General features: G+C 36.1%; 2 protein-coding genes across 5 annotated transcripts in view; one reads left to right on the top strand and one right to left on the bottom strand.

Annotated features, from left to right (window-relative positions):
• The window catches only part of LOC143246725 (uncharacterized), a 28,306-nt gene extending 14,788 nt beyond the window's left edge, over positions 1-13,518 (bottom strand). Inside the window, exons 1-2 of the mRNA XM_076493816.1 lie at positions 13,325-13,518; positions 1,024-1,164 (exon numbers count right to left, since the gene is read on the bottom strand). Coding sequence (XP_076349931.1) covers positions 1,024-1,164; positions 13,325-13,469 — 286 coding nt within the window. The 5' untranslated portion in view covers positions 13,470-13,518. The remainder of the gene's footprint in view (positions 1-1,023; positions 1,165-13,324) is intronic.
• A 5,951-nt stretch (positions 13,519-19,469) lies between these two features.
• The window catches only part of LOC143246724 (phosphatidylserine synthase-like), a 65,384-nt gene continuing 62,738 nt past the window's right edge, over positions 19,470-22,115 (top strand). For 3 of the 4 annotated variants that reach the window (XR_013026112.1, XR_013026113.1, XM_076493814.1), the window contains exon 1: positions 19,473-19,795. Coding sequence is in view for 2 of the 4 variants with exons in the window: in XM_076493814.1 (XP_076349929.1) it covers positions 19,599-19,795 (197 nt within the window). In the remaining 2 variants the exon portion in view is untranslated. Of the gene's footprint in view, positions 19,796-22,115 lie in introns of all 4 variants that reach the window. The other variant, XM_076493815.1, reaches the window with a different exon arrangement.

Below are 22,115 nucleotides of genomic sequence, written 5' to 3'. Positions count from 1 at the left end.
AAACGAAGCAACAAAATATTATGCAATGAAAATGAACATGAAAAAGGCTGAAGTGATACGGGTGGCAAGAAAAGAAGGTACGATCCTTAACATTCCTGTCAAAGGTAAAAGTTGAAAGAGGACAAAAAGTTTTACTACATAAGTAGCCTTATGACATCACAGGGTTGGTGTTCTAAAGAAATGAGAATTGTAACTGTGATGGTTAAAAAAACCTCCAGAATATAAAAATAAAATACTAATAAATGTTTTGAGAGAAAACTGAAGATCTAACTGAAAATGAATTACATATGAAGAATGGTAGTGTATACATGTGGACGATATGTAAAGAAGACATGAAGAGACTAGAAGGTTTAGAAGTGCGGATTTAGTCAATATTTGTGAACATATATATTAGGAATGTGTTGTGAGGAATGGCCTCATGAAGGAGATGACAGGAGGAAGGATCTCTGGGAGAAGATCAAAAAGAAGAAAAGGATTATAAAGTCAGATGATGTCCAACAGTTCCCTGGTGTGACAGTAGTACGTTTATAGATTTACCATGGGTGTGACAGTAGTAAGTCTACAGATTTACCATGGGTGTGACAGTAGTAAGTCTATAGATTTACCATGGGTGTGACAGTAGTAAGTCTACAGATTTACCATGGGTGTGACGGTAGTAAGTCTACGAATTTACAATGGGCGTGACAGTAGTAAGTTTACAGATTTACAATGGGTGTGACGGTAGTAAGTCTACGAATTTACAATGCTAAACTTATCCATGGTGGACATAGCAGATAGTTTAATGTGGTTTTGCTTACTGAACAACATTGACTGATGGTCAACAAGTGAGGACTTACTGGCAGCTGAAGAAAGAGCTAAATCGTGTAACGAACTGTGATTGGACCGATCTACTGACAAAACACTCGATGCTGATGAGCTCCGGGTTTTTGACATCTGACAAAGAAAGCATGTAACCACGATTGTTTAAAAATAACTTAAGAAACGTTAATTTAAAACTACATAACTTAGGACCAAGTCACATACCATTATTTAAACTTTGATCATTCCAGTCGAGTTCTTTTGGTTCATTTTCAGAGAAAGTGGTTTGTTTATTTTTTTGATGTTTTAAACATTCTCGGATCTTTTTCACATTATGAACTGCATAAGGTATGGCAGCCATTGTATCTAAAAAAGAACATATGCTTGAATCTTATTTTAAAAATATACAGTTTTCAAATAATTTACTTAAACAAAAGGTTACAAAACAAACAAAAATACAAATCCATTGTGCCACAAAGCGATGTACAATTCTGCAGATAGAATCTGGTGATACTTGAGTTAGGTATTGTTAGATGAGATTCATCGTTTTAGCCCAGCTTAAATAGGTTGTGATTGTTAAAATGATATGTCTTTACATGTTTCAGTTTAAGCTAAAAACGTTTCTAAAGTAATCAGTTGATATTTGCAGAAACGTTTCGCTTGCCTGAAAAATAGTTGTACTGATTTCAAAGTAACACTAAATCTCTACCAACTGTGTTGATTTAAAATGGAGTAATAAGGTTGGACACAAAGTATAACACATAGTGTACAATATTTACCATACACTAAATACAAACACAGTGTTTGAATGAGCGTAATGTACTACTGCTTTGGCTAAATATCTTCAGTGATTGGCTATTTAGGATTCTGATTCAGACTAGGCTAACTAAATGCAACATACTTTAACTTGCAAATAACCTCACATTTACCAAGGACGACCAGCACTAGTCACATGAATGGCCACTCTCATCAGAACAGCAGTAGAGATGTCATCTAACAATTTTTGAGGGAGACTATTATAGACATTCTTACACAATATGCAGTATTGAACAATACCCATCATGGGTGGAACAGGCGTTGTACAGTTCGAGAACAACAAAGGAGCAATGGTAGGTAGAAAGAAAGCAGTTTGATGGTCTTCCAGACCGCGTGCATATCTATAGAACAAATAATAGAAGGTAGAAATGCTTTATATGTTCATATACCATATTCGTGTTTTCCTTAATTCAAGACTGTTTACAATATAACAATTAACTTTCACCTTGAAACCAATAAATTTGAAACTCTCACTCCGATCAAGGAGTTTACTAACCATCTCTCTCTCCTGAAACATTTACTTACCACAAATACATCACAGCCCCAAAACAAATAAAACCCTTATATAATCAAAAATCTTTTAATTACGAAGTATAGTACAGAATTAATATAAACTTATTTATGAACAAGGAACAAAATACATAACAGAAATGTCTTTAACATAGAAATGATACGTGAATAGAAAAAAGAGACCCTTTAAAAGAGATGTAAGCACAGACTAACATAACGATACGTGAATAGAAAAAAAGAGACCCTTTAAAAGAGATGTAAGCACAGACTAACATAATGATACGTGAATAGAAAAAAGAGACCCTTCAAAATAGGTGTAAGCACAGACTAACATAATGATACGTGAATAGAAAAAGAGACCCTTCAAAAAGAGATGTAAGCACAGACTAACATAATGATACGTGAATAGAAAAAAAAGAGACCCTTTAAAGAGATGTAAGCACAGACTAACATAATGATACGTGAATAGAAAAAAGAGACCCTTCAAAATAGGTGTAAGCACAGACTAACATAATGATACGTGAATAGAAAAAGAGACCCTTTAAAAGAGATGTAAGCACAGACTAACATAATGATACGTGAATAGAAAAAGAGACCCTTTAAAAGAGATGTAAGCACAGACTAACATAATGATACGTGAATAGAAAAAGAGACCCTTTAAAAGAGATGTAAGCACAGACTAACATAATGATACGTGAATAGAAAAAGAGACCCTTTAAAAGAGATGTAAGCACAAACTAACATAATGATACGTGAATAGAAAAAAGAGACCCTTTAAAAGAGATGTAAGCACAGACTAACATAATGATACGTGAATAGAAAAAAGAGACCCTTCAAAATAGGTGTAAGCACAGACTAACATAATGATACGTGAATAGAAAAAAGAGACCCTTCAAAATAGGTGTAAGCACAGACTAACATAATGATACGTGAATAGAAAAAAAGAGACCCTTTAAAAGAGATGTAAGCACAGACTAACATAATGATACGTGAATAGAAAAAAGAGACCCTTCAAAATAGGTGTAAGCACAGACTAACATAATGATACGTGAATAGAAAAAAGAGACCCTTCAAAATAGGTGTAAGCACAGACTAACATAATGATACGTGTGAATAGAAAAAAAGAGACCCTTTAAAAGAGATGTAAGATCACAGTAATAGTGATTACCGGGTCTGTGTTAGAGGATAAGTAAAACCCTGTAACATATATAACAGATGACAAAATAACCTCTAACTCAGATCACAGTACTACTGATTACCGGGTCTGTGTTAGAGGATAAGTAAAACCCTGTAACATATATAACAGATGACAAAATAACCTCTAACTCAGATCACAGTACTACTGATTACCGGGTCTGTGTTAGAGGATAAGTAAAACCCTGTAACATATATAACAGATGAAAACATATCCTCTAACTCAGATCACAGTAATACTGATTACCGGGTCTGTGTTAGAGAATAAGTAAAACCCTGTAACATATATAACAGATGACAAAATAACCTCTAACTCAGATCACAGTACTACTGATTACCGGGTCTGTGTTAGAGGATAAGTAAAACCCTGTAACATATATAACAGATGACAAAATATCCTCTAACTCAGATCACAGTAATACTGATTACCGGGTCTGTGTTAGAGAATAAGTAAAACCCTGTAACATATATAACAGATGACAAAATATCCTCTAACTCAGATCACAGTAATACTGATTACCGGGTCTGTGTTAGAGGATAAGTAAAACCCTGTAACATATATAACAGATGACAAGATATCCTCTAACTCAGATCACAGTAATACTGATTACCGGGTCTGTGTTAGAGGATAAGTAAAACCCTGTAACATATATAACAGATGACAAGATATCCTCTAACTCAGATCACAGTACTACTGATTACCGGGTCTGTGTTAAAGGATAAGTAAAACCCTGTAACATATATAACAGAGGGAATCACAATACAAATCCAAATTTTGTTATATCTTACAAAACATAGTACATTGTATGTGTGTATATACACAAAACTCGTTATAGGAACTGAATATAAGCCATATTGTAAGTCTCTCTTTTGAATGACTATACCACAGTATACCCTCAAAAATAATGATGAAACGTAGAATGAAAGAAATCATATAACAAGAAAAGCATATTTACATCTGCTCCTGTAGCACTTTAATTGAGTTTCAAAAATAATAAAACACTATAAATATATATTCACTCAATGGTAAATACGAGGTCAAACTGCCCTCACTCAATCTTGAAACTCCAAACCAGTAACTAGCCTACGACTGGTAGCCAAATTGTTGCAGGTGATGTCTCTGACTTAAGTCAAAGTTTCCTGAGGCCGTGGCTGTTCTGCACATAACTGGTAAACTACTTACAGTTGGGAAGACAAAGTGCTCCATCGATGCAACTAGTCTTCCTCGTGACTGTATAAGAACTAAGATACTGTCCACTTTCAGTTTATCTCCTAACAATGGTGTCTTGATACTGAAACCTGCTGTAAAGTCAGTTGTACAAATACACTAGTGAGTGAGTCATTTTGAGTGGTGATGGTTTAAATTCCAACGAGATAGAGGTTCTTTCTTTCACCTGACACTTTGTTTAGTTTTGTTTGTGTCAGACTGGATCACTGATATGTGACGGTTGGTTACTCTACCAGTAGTGATTATTAAAGTCTCTAAGACTGTGGCATAATATTTGTCCCTCAACTTTGAAACACATTCCTGGAACCAATACTACCATCCAGTCGACTTTAGCTCAAGAACCATCTTTCTTGGCTTTTAAATGTAATGGTTCCATTGGAGAGGGGTATATATATCTGACGATATTTTGTCAAAGTAGTTCTACACTAGATAATGAATAGATGGATGTTGTACACTGGATAATGAATAGATGGATGTTGTACACTGGATAATGAATAGATGGATGTTGTACACTGGATAATGAATAGATGGATGTTGTACACTGGATAATGAATAGATGGATGTTGTTGTTTCGACAGCTTCTTCAAAAGTAAAGTGTTGAAAACGTCCACAGTTGTTGTGCTTGTCTGCAAAATGGGTATCTACAAGACTGATTTGGTTTCCTTTGGCTAGTCAAAATTTTACATGGGCTGCCTGACCCCTGGAGATTTCAGAGGTAGCCAAACAACAGTGACTGCAAAGTTTTCTATTAAATATACCAATAAATAACACATCTTCATCTATAGACATCGCCACATCGATTGTGAGGGTATTTCTTGGCTCCTGGGGACTACCCTCAAATATTTTTTTCCTCAATGAGGAGAATGCTTTAAGCACACTGTTGTTCATCATGGTAGTTACAAATGCTTTAAGCACACTGTTGTTCATCATGGTAGTTACGAATGCTTTAAGCACACTGTTGTTTATCATGGTAGTTACTTCCTTCCACTGTAATCTGTGAAATAAAAAGGGCTTCAGTATATAATACGGAGATCATCACTGATTCACAGAAGACCTAATGGCCAATTTGGTTCACAATGTGATCCTAAATAGTAAAAGCCTAGACTGATAACGCAAAGTTAGTGAAATTCAATTAGTCAAAAAGTCAGCTAGGTGTACGTTGAATGGGGACCATAGCTGTCATGTTACGACCATTATTTCTCTCCAGAAACAACCTTTATAGACAGAATAATTTACAGACTACCTAGATAAAGTAACATGCTCTGATCATTAATATCTCTAGCAACTGTGAACTTCGTTGGGTCTCCACGTGTCTAGTACTGGGTCTTCACGTGACTAGTACTGGGTCTCCACGTGACTAGTACTGGGTCTTCATGTGACTAGTACTGGATCATCACGTGACTAGTACTGGGTCTTCACATGACTAGTAATGGGTCTTTATGTGACTAGTACTGGGTCTTCACATGACTAGTAGTGGGTCTCCACGTGACTAGTGCTGGGACTCCACGTGTCTAGTACTGGGTCTTCACGTGACTAGTACTGGGTCTCCACGTGACTAGTACTGGGTCTCCACGTGACTAGTACTGGGTCTTCATGTGACTAGTACTGGATCATCACGTGACTAGTACTGGGTCTTCACATGACTAGTAATGGGTCTTTATGTGACTAGTACTGGGTCTTCACATGACTAGTAATGGGTCTCCACGTGACTAGTGCTGGGACTCCACGTGACAAGTACTGGGTTTTCACGTGACTAGTACTGATCTTTATGTGACTAGTACTGATCTTCATGTGACTAGTACTGGGTCTCCACGTGACTAGTACTGATCTCCACGTGACTTGTACTGATCTCCACGTGACTAGTACTGGGTCTTCACATGACTAGTAATGGGTCTTCACTGACTAGTAATGGGTGTTCACGTGACTAGTACTGGGTCTCCACGTGACTAGTACCCCGTTAGGTTTACCGCCCTTGTGTGTCATTCCTGTAACAATGGACAACATGCTTACACCTCCAGTTTATTCCACTACTGCCTGGTTGTTATGCAGACATCAGCCATGAAAATGGTAGAGACAGTAAAGCTAAATCCAACACACATTTATTAAATTAGGTTAAGTAATGCTAACCTTTATGATTCACCGACATTTTCATTATTTTTCCTTAGGGAAATTATATTTATAAATTTAATACTAACAACGGTGTTGCTTAGATAGTTTCACTTATAGCCTGAATATTCATGCATCTTGTACTGAAACAATGTTAAGAAAATATTTACAAATCCGTGCGCTTTAATAAATAGTTCAGAGTCGAAATTGAAACATTATCTCAAGAGTATTAATGAAAATAATATGAACATTGAATCTTTACAGGTCAGTAATTACAACTAACTTGATATCACTAAGTCTTAACATTAGTTCAAATACTTATTTCTCTTCATAAATGGCTTAACTGACTTGTTTCTCGTGCAACTGATCTATTCGCAGGGACGTAGATTTCTTACACCCGATGGGGGGGGGATGATTTTGAAACCACTTATGTGGACTGTTCAATTTGCAAATTGGTAATCTCTGATTACGTGAACCTGAAAACTGTAAACATGCAATCACAGAGTAATCTTGTTGCCACGATAGTTGGATGTATACTTAGGCCTACTGACTGATACTTACGAACTATCGCTTGGATCGAAAAGCTTAGAAGCACGCCTATATTAAAGATGTATACTTCGGCTACTGAAAAAGTCTATATCTAGGCTTAATTATGTAATTCGATTGGTAAGAACACGAGAATCACAAGAACAAACACTTTGTAGGCCTGTGATGCAATAAAACAATTCAACAGACCAAACTGTAGGGGGGATGATTGTATGCACCATACCCCCACCTAAAATGAAAGGGGGAGTATCCCCCATCCCCCTCAGGATCTACGCCCCTGTCTATTAGTATTATACAAAACTCCTCAATTAGTTCAATTAGTGCTTTTACACAAGTGTCAGACACATACATGTATTTATTTAGATATGCAGATTGTCAAATATATTTAACTCCTTTAAATATTAACATATACAATAACGGATTACAAAATAGTGCCTTTTGTTACTGTTCACATTACCTTTTAACCCCTTTGGGTTTAACCCTTTCTGAACATAAGGGCCAGGAACTCTCATCAAGTAATGTGCTGCTATCTGTGAGCCGTTAAACTCATGAGTTCCTTTTGGTGTAAAAAAAATAAATTATCACTGACAGAACTCAGTTGAACTGAGATTTTTCAGCTAAAATTTTTAAAAGTAATGATCAATATTTGTACTGTTATTATATTGTATACCAGTATAAACTGGTATGATGCGTGTCAGACGTACAAGAAAATTATCTTGTGAGGATTATGTGATATTATAGAGTTCTAGCCACTCAAATAGATCAAGTGTAGGATTCTTGTGAAATGAATGTGATATATTTCTTGGAAAAAATCACTCTTTAGCTTGTAAAGTAATTTAGAAACGTAGTTTTTGAAATTTTAGCTATCAGTTGTACGTACTGTTGATACACTATATGTTATATGAAATGTGTTGATCCAATAGATGTCATCCAACATTCTCCAGATGTGGTCTGGCATGTCCAGGTGGTTAAGGCACTCGACTCGTAATCCGAGGGTCGCGGGTTCAAATTCCTATCACGACAAACATGCTTGCCCTTTTATCCATGGGGCCGTTATAAAGTAAAAGAGTAGCTTTAAGTAACTTTATTACCTCTCCCTTTGTTGGAGTAGAATAATAAAGTGGTTTCATTTCACTTCATTACCTCTCCATTTGTTGTTGTATAATAATACAGTGGTTTCATCTAACTTTATTACCTCTCCCTTTGTTGTTGTATAATAATACAGTGGTTTCATCTAACTTTATTACCTCTCCCTTTGTTGGAGTAGAATAATACAGTGGTTTCATCTAACTTAATTACCTCTCCCTTTGTTGGAGTAGAATAATACAGTGGTTTCATCTAACTTTATTACCTCCACCTTTGTTGGAGTATAATAATACAGTGGTATCATCTACCTTTATTACCTCCACCTTTGTTGGACTATAATAATACAGTGGTTTCATCTATCTTTATTACCTCTCCCTTTGTTGGAGTAGAATAATAAAGTGGTTTCATCTAACTTTATTACCTCCACCTTTGTTGGAGTAGAATAATACAGTGGTTTCATCTACCTTTATTACCTCCACCTTTGTTGGAGTAGAATAATACAGTGGTTTCATCTACCTTTATTACCTCCACCTTTGTTGGACTATAATAATACAGTGGTTTCATCTAACTTAATTACCTCCACCTTTGTTGGACAATAATAATACAATGGTTTCATCTACCTTTATTACCTCTCCCTTTGTTGGAGTAGAATAATACAGTGGTTTCATCTACCTTTATTACCTCCACCTTTGTTGGACTATAATAATACAGTGGTTTCATCTAACTTAATTACCTCCACCTTTGTTGGACTATAATAATACAGTGGTTTCATCTAACTTAATTACCTCCACCTTTGTTGGACTATAATAATACAGTGGTTTCATCTACCTTTATTACCTCCACCTTTGTTGGAGTAGAATAATACAGTGGTTTCATCTAACTTAATTACCTCCACCTTTGTTGGACTATAATAATACAGTGGTTTCATCTACCTTTATTACCTCCACCTTTGTTGGACTATAATAATACAGTGGTTTCATCTACCTTTATTACCTCTCCCTTTGTTGGAGTAGAATAATACAGTGGTTTCATCTACCTTTATTACCTCTCCCTTTGTTGGAGTAGCATAATACAGTGGTTTCATCTAACTTTATTACCTCCACCTTTGTTGGAGTAGAATAATACAGTGGTTTTATCTAACTTTATTACCTCTCCCTTTGTTGGAGTAGAATAATAGAGTGGTTTCATCTAACTTTATTACCTCCACCTTTGTTGGAGTAGAATAATACAGTGGTTTTATCTAACTTTATTACCTCTCTCTTTGTTGGAGTAGAATAATACAGTGGTTTCATCTACCTTTATTACCTCTCCCTTTGTTGGAGTAGAATAATACAGTGGTTTCATCTAACTTTATTACCTCCACCTTTGTTGGAGTAGAATAATACAGTGGTTTCATCTAACGTAATTACCTCCACCTTTGTTGGACTATAATAATACAGTGGTTTCATCTACCTTTATTACCTCCACCTTTGTTGGACTATAATAATACAGTGGTTTCATCTACCTTTATTACCTCTCCCTTTGTTGGAGTAGAATAATACAGTGGTTTTATCTAACTTTATTACCTCTCCCTTTGTTGGAGTAGAATAACACAGTGGTTTCATCTAACTTTATTACCTCTCCCTTTGTTGGAATAGAATAATACAATGGTTTTATCTAACGTAATTACCTCCACCTTTGTTGGAGTAGAATAATACAGTGGTTACATCTAACTTAATTACCTCCACCTTTGTTGGACTATAATAATACAGTGGTTTCACCTACCTTTATTACCTCCACCTTTGTTGGACTATAATAATACAGTGGTTTTATCTAACTTCATTACCTCCACCTTTGTTGGAGTAGAATAATACAGTGGTTTCATCTAACTTTATCACCTCCACCTTTGTTGGAGTAGAATAATACATTGTTTCATCTAACTTTATTACCTCCACCTTTGTTGGAGTAGAATAACACAGTGGTTTCATCTACCTTTATTACCTCCACCTTTGTTGGACTATAATAATACAGTGGTTTCATCTAACTTAATTACCTCCACCTTTGTTGGAGTAGAATAATACAGTGGTTTCATCTACCTTTATTACCTCCACCTTTGTTGGACTATAATAATACAGTGTTTTCATCTAACTTAATTACCTCCACCTTTGTTGGACTATAATAACACAGTGGTTTCATCTAACTTAATTACCTCCACCTTTGTTGGAGTAGAATAATACAGTGGTTTCATCTAACTTTATTACCTCCACCTTTGTTGGACTATAATAATACAGTGTTTTCATCTACCTTTATTACCTCCACCTTTGTTGGACTATAATAATACAGTGGTTTCATCTACCTTTATTACCTCCACCTTTGTTGGACTATAATAATACAGTGGTTTCATCTATCTTTATTACCTCTCCCTTTGTTGGAGTAGAATAATAAAGTGGTTTCATCTAACTTTATTACCTCCACCTTTGTTGGAGTAGAATAATACAGTGGTTTCATCTACCTTTATTACCTCCACCTTTGTTGGAGTAGAATAATACAGTGGTTTCATCTAACTTTATTACCTCCACCTTTGTTGGACTATAATAATACAGTGGTTTCATCTACCTTTATTACCTCCACCTTTGTTGGACTATAATAATACAGTGGTTTCATCTACCTTTATTACCTCCACCTTTGTTGGACTATAATAATACAGTGGTTTCATCTATCTTTATTACCTCTCCCTTTGTTGGAGTAGAATAATAAAGTGGTTTCATCTAACTTTATTACCTCCACCTTTGTTGGAGTAGAATAATACAGTGGTTTCATCTACCTTTATTACCTCCACCTTTGTTGGACTATAATAATACAGTGGTTTCATCTACCTTTATTACCTCCACCTTTGTTGGACTATAATAATACAGTGGTTTTATCTAACTTAATTACCTCCACCTTTGTTGGACTATAATAATACAGTGGTTTCATCTACCTTTATTACCTCCACCTTTGTTGGAGTAGAATAATACAGTGGTTTTATCTAACTTTATTACCTCTCTCTTTGTTGGAGTAGAATAATACAGTGGTTTCATCTAACTTTATTACCTCTCCCTTTGTTGGAGTAGAATAATACAGTGGTTTCATCTACCTTTATTACCTCTCCCTTTGTTGGAGTAGAATAATACAGTGGTTTCATCTAACTTTATTACCTCTCCCTTTGTTGGAGTAGAATAATACAGTGGTTTCATCTAACTTTATTACCTCTCCCTTTGTTGGAGTAGAATAATACAGTGGTTTCATCTAACTTTATTACCTCTCCCTTTGTTGGAGTAGAATAATACAGTGGTTTCATCTACCTTTATTACCTCTCCCTTTGTTGGAGTAGAATAATACAGTGGTTTCATCTAACTTTATTACCTCCACCTTTGTTGGAGTAGAATAATACAATGGTTTCATCTAACGTAATTACTTTACTTTAACATAACTTTACTTTCCTCAATCTGAATCAGAACTATTTTATCTTGCTGTATAACAAGGAGTATGCTAGCTATACGTGAGACCTTCAGTTGCTTCTCCTGCAACTCCTAAAACATTAATCATGGTATCCATCCACTAGCAGAGTTTCCTAAGACAGGGCTTGTCGTTATTATAGGAGAAGCAGGTTCAGCTCTCATATGGTGTCCAGGATCAGAACATTCACTGAATGGATAGGATCTAGCCATCTGGCGAGACAATTCATCTGCACTTCCGTGTTGTGAACCTCGTGGTAATGTATGAATATACCTTTGGTGTTTTCAAAGTTCAACTATTTCTGTGATACACAGTATGTTTGAACAGTAAACTATCTGATACACACGTAGCGCCAAAAGAGTTGTAGGAAAAACAGTTGCGCAACCAGTTCTTTTCTCGTTGTGCAACATTTGCACTCAGTAGCCGTGAGTGTTCGATTAGCTTAAGTGATTACACGTTCTATTGCATCTTGAAACTGTGATAAAACTTCTCTGGTTCCACTGGTGCATGTGTCTAACTACATGACAATTAATTATATGTATATCAAAATCCACCGAACAAAACTGTATGATATGTTGATTTCTGACTTCAGTTATATAACCAGCAAACCTGCTACGTTCGTCATTGGCTGTCGCTAAGATACTGAAATAGTTTGAAATGAAGACTACGTCACACTCACGTGAGGCACTTTCAGGTACATTCGATTCAGTCATGGAGCTTAAACTTGTACCTGCTTTCATACAGTCAATAATTTCTGTTTATTGGACCCAATATAGACCTTCTGTCGTATCAACAACAAAACTGTACAAAGACCGTGTGTATTTCTTACACGACAGTTTGTTAAGTGTGGATGTGACTTACTGACATTTTGACGCATAATTGTTTCAATAAAGAACCATCTTCGATTATTTGCCAAAACAACTCGATGTTCTGTCATATTTGGAAACAGGTTTCCTACTTTTATTTGTATTTTGGGAAAAGTGATTCAGCTTATGTTGTAGGGAAGAGAAAGTCGTATGAGAGATAATGTAGCAAAATAATTTGTAGTTGTACAACAAGACTTGCATTTTAGAGATCTTTCACGTCTGATATTTTATGTGAAACAAAAAAAAACGAATCTTGTACAAAAAACTACACTTCGTTTAATATCTACTTTCATCATGGTGACTGTTGAATTATATTTATGGCGGCGATAATCCTACACTTATTAACGAATTTTAAGCCTGCTAATTTATTTGATTCTTTCGCTGTACTTTGTGGAAAAATTACTCTAAAGCTAGCCTTCCCTGATTCAGAAAAGATTGACTGAAGGAAAGGCGGCTAGTAAATACGACCGACCATCAACTCTCGGATTACTTTTTACAAATGAAAAGTGTGATTGAACGTTACATTATAAAGTCCCTACGGGTTGCGACTCAAGCATCCCTAAACACCACATTTACTTTGTGTTAATCTTAGGCCAAACTATACGCGTGCCTTGAAAACTCACCGAGTGTGGTAATTGATTAACCAAGTATTGAATGTGTATTTTATGATTTAATACTGAAAATTTCGAAATCTTACCGCAGACAGTATCTTCTGAAACGCAATATGAAAACCTGTTTGCAAAAGAAAGACTTGTCATAAACGATGTTGCACAATCCACTTCGTGCGTTGTTTTCCGATTCCGAGCTAGTTTTACTAATGTACTGAGTAGTTGGCACAACATCAACAGACGCGTTGAATATATGTCTCTAACCTCTATGTATCTCAAGCTTTACTTGGCAAATTATACCAAAACATTTAGCACGTTACCATGTCTAGGACTTAAAAATAGCTTCGAGTTGTTCTTCGGTGTAGAGTTCAACTGTTATCTTACACCAGTTCCCCACTCTTCGTATGAAAATTACAAATTTCAACACTTAAACATAGAACAAAATAATAAACTCAACACAATTCAAGAACGAATAATAACAAGTTTTAAGACAACTGAAGAATTAATACAGCCATAACTTTACACTAACCCGTTCTCACCGGATAAACATATTTCACACTCACGACGTTCCAAGTAGAAATAGCACTAATTAGAGAAAACAATTAGTACTAAAAAATGCAATTCATTAAAAACTCGACTTAAACAAAATGCTTATCAAATACAGAGAACTGTGAAATAAACTTTAGAACCACTATTACTACAGAAGAACACGAAATTTATTATACAAATAACAAAACTTCTGCTTGTCCTCTTCAGTGTGTTTCTTTATTTATGAAATTTGTTACGTTATCGGTTAACATGTCGATTGTTGTATAACATCTCATGATGTCAGGTAAATCTCGTGAACCATTGTGACAAAATAAACAACTATTTCACGCAGTAAAACCTTGCCTGAAAAAATAAGTATTTGTTCTGTCATATCACGTAATTTCCTGTAAAAGTAGGCATAAAATATTAATACTTTAACTAGAATGTAGGCGGCGCTGTATAACCACTGAAAGTCATTTTGCCTGTTTATTTGAAGTTGAGCACAAAGCTACACAATATGCTCTGCCTACCACGAGCATAGAAACTTGGTTTCTACTGTTGTTCAGTCTGCGGACATACCGTTGTGCCACTAGGGGACACTGTTTGTTTGTTTTTTTTAATTTCGCGCAAAGCTACTTGAGAGCTATCTGCGCTAGCCGTCCCTAATAAGCAGTGTAAAGCTAGAGGGAAGGCAGCTAGTCATCACCACCCACCGCCAACTCTTGGACTACTCTTTTACCAACGAAGAGTGGGATTGACCGTCACATTATAACGCCCCTCGGCTAAAAGAGGCGCGCATGTTTGATGTGACAGGGATTCGAACCCGCGACCCTCAGATTACGAGTCGAACGTCTTAACCACATGGCCATGTTAATGTTACTCCACATGTAAGGTATTGTATAGACGTTAATACGCTACATTACACTGTAAAAGTCATGTTTGGTATTATATTGTTCGAAAAGTGATCGCAGAGGAAAACAACAGAACTGATTCGTAGATAAGGTATGTGACATAAAGCAACAGATATTGACGGATTGTATTTAATAATCATAGACCAGCGATAGCTTGACTGGTGGCAAACTGGAGCCACAAGAATCTGCGCCCTTACGTTGCCCGGTCTTAACCTGTAATAACATCGTTTAGAATATAGTTCCGGTGGTAGACAAAAATCAAAGTTTACATAGTGGTATAATCTGGTGTTAAAACTAGAATACGTTATTGCTGGTTTGATGCTATTTTCGAGTATGGAATGGTTATACCAAGTACAATATTAATGTGGTTTGTATGGCTTCTATATAATACTGTTATACTATCTACAATGGTAATGGGCTATACGTTTTGAATGGGTTGCTAATAACACTGTTACACTATCTACGATGGTAATGTGTTATATAGTTTATATGGAGTTCTATATAATATTGTTATACTTAATGTGTTATATGGACTTCTATATTATATTGTTGCATCATGTGCAATGTACGATCTGTACAGGCTTCTATATGGCAATGTTATACCATGTACGGTGGTAATGTTTTACATGGTTTCATATATGACAGTATTATACCATGGTTATATGTTATTTTGTTCATACGGTATTCTATATGGCACTGTTGTACACGCACAATAGTTATGTGTGTGTTTTCTTATAGCAAAGCCATATCCAATTATCTGCTGAGCCCACTGAGGGGAATCGAACCCCTGATTGTAGCGTTGTAAATCCGAAGACATACCGCTGTACTAGCGGTGGGCCCAATAATTATGTGTCGTATGGTTTGTATAGTCTTCGTTATGATATTATTGTCTCATGTACAATGATAATGTATTATAAGGTTTGTATGGTGTTCTGTATGACACTCTTAAGGTATATGACACTACAAATGTTCCTTAAATTTGTAATACGAGATGTACAATATGTATATTCCGAAAGTCCAAGAACTAAATGTTTGTTACTGAACATCAAATATTCGTTGTTGCTACGGTGTCCTGTTATTCATCATTAAACATTTTTCTGACATATATTCTTCAAAAAAAAGAAACGCAAAAGGCAAAATTTGAGACATATTGTTAACAAGTTTATTCTGGGTAGTTCTGTATGACATGTGTGAAACTTTGCACATTCACTGCTGAACATCCAAAGTCTGCAAAGGTGAAGTCCACGCTCACTAGTTGAAGTTTAACGTCACTCAACGTCAATAACAAGTATGCCCCCCCGTGAGCATTAATAACTGCTTGGCATCTCCTGCCCATGGAAGCGATGAGATGACGAATCACATCCTGTGGAATGGCAGTCCACTCAGCCTGCAAAGCTGCTGCAAGCTGAGGTAGAGTCTGCGGTTGAGGTTGTCGCCGTCGCAGACGTCGGTCCAACTCGTCCCAAAGATGTTCGATGGGGTTTAAATCTGGTGATCTGGAGGGCCAGGGAAGAACGTTGATGTTGCAGTGTCTCAAGAAGACAGTGGTGAGTCGGGCTGTGTGAGGACGGGCGTTGTCATGTTGAAAACGTCGTTGACGTTCACCATGATGGGTTGCACATGGGGCCTAAAAATCTCGTAGACGGTTGCGTACGGTCTGATCGGAAATCCTACGCAGCCCTGGTATGGTTGAGGCAGTAGACGTCGCAGTGGTGGTCCTATCCCGAAGGTGACGTAACCGGATGTAACGATCTTTTGCGGGCGTGGTCACACGAGGTCTGCCAGATCGTGGACGGTCACAAGTTGATCCATGTTGTTGGTGACGATTCTATAGCCTTGTGATGGTGCTTGGGTGGACATTCACAGCTCTGGCAACATCTGATCGAGATTCGCCTGCTTCCAAGTGACCAATGGCGTTGTTGCATTGTGCTTCAGTCAGTCTTGGCGTAACTGTATTGCGTGTCGGTGGCTTACCACTGAGCTATGGAAACCGAGAACCCGTCACTTTTATAGGATTTTGCACATGTTGCACCTGCAGAACATGCAGATCTCTCAAACAAATTTATTGGACACGAATGCGTTTTGGCGAAAAATCCGATGTTTTCCTCCGTTTTCAAAGTGCACAACTTTTATTGTCATTTTGGTCTGACAATCAGTGCCTTAACACGTGTAACATCACATACTCTGAGCTTGTAACGTTATTACATATATTTCTCTTTAAATTAACAAAAATATCCCTTTTGCGTTTCTTTTTTTGAAGAGTATATGATGTGTCACTTAGTTTGAAAGACAAGTCTTATTTGAAAAAGAGTTTTCATGTTTTATATTAATGTTATAAGTATTACGTCCAATGGCTTTCTGCTTTGTAATGTGTTATATGACGTCTATTATCAAAGTTACGATGTAGGTCATTTAATTGACTCATTTTACAACACATACAGAGGCAGGCGAAAAACAGGCCCTCTTGAAAATGTTGTTAATTTGTTGTATATTTTATTAGATAACAGAAAAATACGTAAAACTATAAGTTTTTACAACTCATTCGACGAGGTTTGTCCAAAATGGATCTAAAATCTTAATTTTAACACTGGCTTTCGTAAACTTTTCACGATTTTAGCTACATTTTCTCATAAAAAGTTTTGTGCATCTGCTGTAGTTTTGAAGATCTTTTTTTTTTCCAGTTATCCTACAAAATGATCAAACAAGTTTCTCTGCAATTGTAGAGTGGTTAAAAGATGTATTAGAAATAATATAATTTTTTGTTTGTTTGTTTGTTTTTGAATTTCGCACAAAGCTACTCGAGGGCTATCTGTGCTAGCCGTCCCTAATTTAGCAGTGTAAGACTAGAGGGAAGGCAGCTAGTCATCACCACCCACCGCCAACTCTTGGGCTACTCTTTTACCAACGAATAGTGGGATTGACCGTGACATTATAACGCCCCCGCTGCTGAAAGGGCGAGCATGTTTGGCGCGACCGGGATGCGAACCCGGGACCCTCAGATTACGAGTCGCACGCCTTAACACGCTTGGCCATGTTGGGCCAGAAATAATAGAATGGAGGTTATAGAATCGCCAAGTCGATTATATGGTATCAATCGGACTGACAATTTTATGGGTTGAATTAAACCGAATAATGAAAGATCGCAAACCAAACACGGAAGATGAACCTTTTGAAGTACTCAAAGAAAGATGGCAGTCAATCACTCAGGAATATCTGTACAAACTCATTGAAAGCTTGCTACGCCGATGGAATATGCAAGAGTCTATCGGCAATAGTTTGCATGTTTGTACAATTGTACACAAATGTAGATGTTCTTTGTGGTGTTTTGTAGGCTGCTGTTTGCAATGAGTTTTGAATTGTTTGTAATATAATTAAGTATTTAGGTGCTATGTTGATCCATGACGGCCATGCATATTCTGTGGCCGGACGTATGTATGTTTTGTACATTTTTATTATACATATATTATCTGGTGTGGTTCCATGGTTTTTGCCTGCTAGACGTCTTGTATAATTTGTTCGTTTCCAGATAAACGTGTACAGAAAAATATATCACGTGAGATTGATGTTGGTAGATAATGCTAAATGATTGAAAAACTATGGACTTTCTTCTAATAACGTTTCTTGATTGGTTAAAGTTTTATTTATTCCTTTAACTCGAACTGTAGAAGTTGTTTGGTTATCAGTTTTTTGAGCTTTACTGTCGCCACATTCTACCATGCACCACAGTTTCTATTGAAAAAACTGTCGTAAGAGTTTCATGTCAAAAAGACACCATTTCTTCCAACTTGATTTCCATAAGCCATCTAGTGTGCAAGGACAACGCGTTTCCCATTGACCGATTTTGCAATCAGAAGTCTACAGGCGTTGCATCTTGAATTTTTATGTACATATTGTGTACGCCATCTTTATTTTACTTTAACAGTGCCGAACGGTTCCATAAATAATTTAATAAGAGTTGATTGGTTTAGTTTCAATATCGCGTAAAACTACACGAGGGCAATCTGCACTAGCCGTCCCTAATTTAACAGTGTAAGACTAGAGGGAAAGCAGCTAGTCTGTTTGTTTGTTTGTTTTGGAATTTCGCACAAAGCTACTCGAGGGCTATCTGTGCTAGCCGTCCCTAATTTAGCAGTGTAAGACTAGAGGGAAGGCAGCTAGTCATCACCACCCACCGCCAACTCTTGGGCTACTCTTTTACCAACGAATAGTGGGATTGACCGTAACATTATAACGCCCCCCACGGCTGGGAGGGCAAGCATGTTTGGCGCGACTCGGGCGCGAACCCGCGACTCTCAGATTACGAAGCGCACGCCTTAACGCGCTAGGCCATGCCAGGCCCCACAAATCTAACAAGATTATTCGGAGAAATCTTTGGAATAGAATCACCATGGCAACAGTGTGTGACTGTTTCAACAACTCAAGTTGAGATGTATATATATATATATCACACATATATGTTTAATATAAATATGAAAGATGGGTTTTAGAACAGTGTACGTTACTTGGCGGTGCCTATACTGTCAGATTTTCTGTTGTTTCTTTTTACTTTTAATCTTACAGTATATTTCATTAAGCCTAAGAGTGTGAGCAGCTAGATATTCATGCAGTATCATGCGTCATGGTGCGTACATGATAAAAAAAACAACAAAAAACATAAAACGTTTAGTTTCGTATTTTGTAAAAGAATATAAACCACTATAAATGTTTACAATATTTGGAAAACATTTTTATATTCTAATTTTTTTTTTTGCAAAGCAGAAATCAGAATATCGTTTTTACATCTTGAGTAATAACGCCTAGGCCTAAGGTAGGATTCCATAGACGCAAAACAGCAACGTGAACAATTCCTTCCGTCGTTTAGCAGTAGGGCATAAGAGAGTGCGAGCGTTTGTATAGCGTGATAATAGGCTGAAGGAGGGAAATTATGGTACTTGGAGTGGAAGAAGAAAACATGGCTGGTAGACAGAGAAGCTACAGTACCGGATCTGATGTATCAGATCATTTTACCGAAATAAACGAAAGACCTGTTGATGATATTTCAATTGGATTCTTTTATAAACCACATACGATAACACTTTTGACAGTTTCAGTAGGAGCACTTTTATATTTTGCGTTTACAAGGTAAGCATCAAATTTTTATGTAATTGTAAACATCGTTTTAGGAGTTATCTGGTGCGGTATTACTATTAGTGTATATTAATATCAGTAAGGCGTTAGGCCTAATGAAGGAAACCGCAGTGAGACTTCAGTAGTGGCGATTTATTTACTATTTTATAAATTTGCATGTATTATTTCTTTAGTTAAGTACTTAGCAAATACAACAGTAGTATTGGATATTCCTTAATGATAATATAGTGACTGTGGATTATGATATTCATATGTATTGATAATGTATTTTAATTTAATAATAATAATAGCTAATATAGTACTGATTGTTGTACATAAGAATAATATTAAACTATTAGTACTAGTGCACTTTTTTTGACCAGTCAGTTTTAGGCAGCGTATCTGTTTGCAATTTGAGATAACAAGAAATGCAGTTCCTTGTTTTTACAAAGCCAATTATGAGTCCACGATACAAGATTTATTACAAGAGAATTGGAGCAATCAGTCCAAAGGTGATATGGAACAGATGTGAAAATGTAAAAAATAAATTGGTTTGAGATCAAGATAGACATGTTCATAAAGAGAGAACTGATAACTTGGAGGATCACACTTAACTTGCATGTTAAAAATAAAGAAAACTGAGAATGAATGCTGTACATTTGAAAGATTTGGATTGGGAGATAAGACAGAAGATTTAAAAACTTATAGGAAAGAAAGGAATGTTGTTAAAAAATACGTTAGAAAATTTAGAATGACATATGATAACTAGCTTGTAGATAATGTTAAAAGTAGGTTAACATGAAGAATGTTTAAGCATGTTAGAAAAGGGAAACAAAATGTTGAAATGTAGATTAAAGGTTGCTAAACACAAGATATTAGTTGAACACTGAGAGGGTGGAGGTTTTCAATTTTTCTTTTTTAATGATGTTACTAATGAAGTTTTCTCACCATTAAGCATTGTAAGTTGAATATTGGGGCTGAATAATGTAGATATTACCCACCTGGTGGTAAGGTGAAGAACTGATATTAAATAAAGCACCAAAACCAAGCAGTGTTTCTCCTGAGGTTTTAGAAGGATCAAACATCAGACGTCCAAACCTCTCTCATTTTTGGAAAGTTGTTAAACAGTGGGCTGATGGTAAAGAATTGGATAATCACCACTGTTACTCCTATTTTTATTTGAGAAATGTGAGAATGTTCTAGAAATTGTAGATGAGTTAATCTTCCTTCTGTTGTGAGGAAAATTGATAGAAACTTAAGATTTGTAAAATCATGCAGTTAAATATTATATAAAGGAAAAGTTTTGCTGAATGTTAAACGTTGTAGCAGTCATGGAAGGATGATAACCACTTTAAATAAACAACCTTTAATACAGTGGCCACAAAAGATGAACTAAGAAAATCTTATTGGCAGAGGCTGGGAAAACTAGTGAATTAGAATTTAGGATGGGTGAATTGGAGAAAAAAGATATTGAGTTCAGTTAGATTAAACCTGTTTTTATATTAGAAGTAGAATACCTTACGGTTCAGTGCTTTGGTCTTTACTCTGTTTTATATACATTAATGATACAGATAAGACCATAAATAATGAATTAGTAAAGTTTTAAAATGCCCTTAAATTTGTGGGTATTTCTTGCTGTATGAAGGGTGTTCATATGATACACAATGTGTTGATTGGTTTGTACTTACACAATCCTGTAAAGTGGTTGTATTGCCTTTCGCTCGTTTCAACTTTATATATGTCCAACTAAAGTAAGATGATTTTGTCTTGGTGTAAAAAAATTTGAAAAATATTGCTTGTGTTATCATTAGCCATCTAATCCATAACAGTCCATGTAACTGAGGGACTTCACTAAACACTGTTAGAATGGCTAGGTAATACAAAGAGATCAATGAGTGCCCTCTAGTGGAGAGTTTTATCTTTCTTTATTCAGTAAACACCAGCTTTACTTTGGGGAGGTAGTTATTTATGACATGTAAAATATTTGGTAGACTATAAAGCTTTCATATCATCCTTTACTCTCACTGAATTATAATTAATGACTAATTTTAGTCATAAGCAGGTCTATGAAATGTTGCATCATACATCAAGTCATACATAGACTTGTATGGTCATGTTTCCACCAACCCTATTTAACTGTGATTACCAGCTATAGGAGAAACCTAGGTACATCATAAACATTGAAGATAATATTGTGTCACTATAATGATATGTTTTCACCAGTATTCCTTGACTTGGAAATTAATTTGTGAAGGAATCAGAGTGAAACCTTTTCTCTGTTATGGTGTACCAGTTTAAGTTGGGTAGAGTGGTTACCAATACGTACAGGTCACTT

This window comes from Tachypleus tridentatus, chromosome 3 (genome assembly GCF_004210375.1).
Source record: "Tachypleus tridentatus isolate NWPU-2018 chromosome 3, ASM421037v1, whole genome shotgun sequence".
NCBI classification, from domain to species: domain Eukaryota; kingdom Metazoa; phylum Arthropoda; class Merostomata; order Xiphosura; family Limulidae; genus Tachypleus; species Tachypleus tridentatus.
Note: the sequence above shows the minus strand (reverse complement) of the source record. Positions and strands in the feature narration are given on the sequence as shown.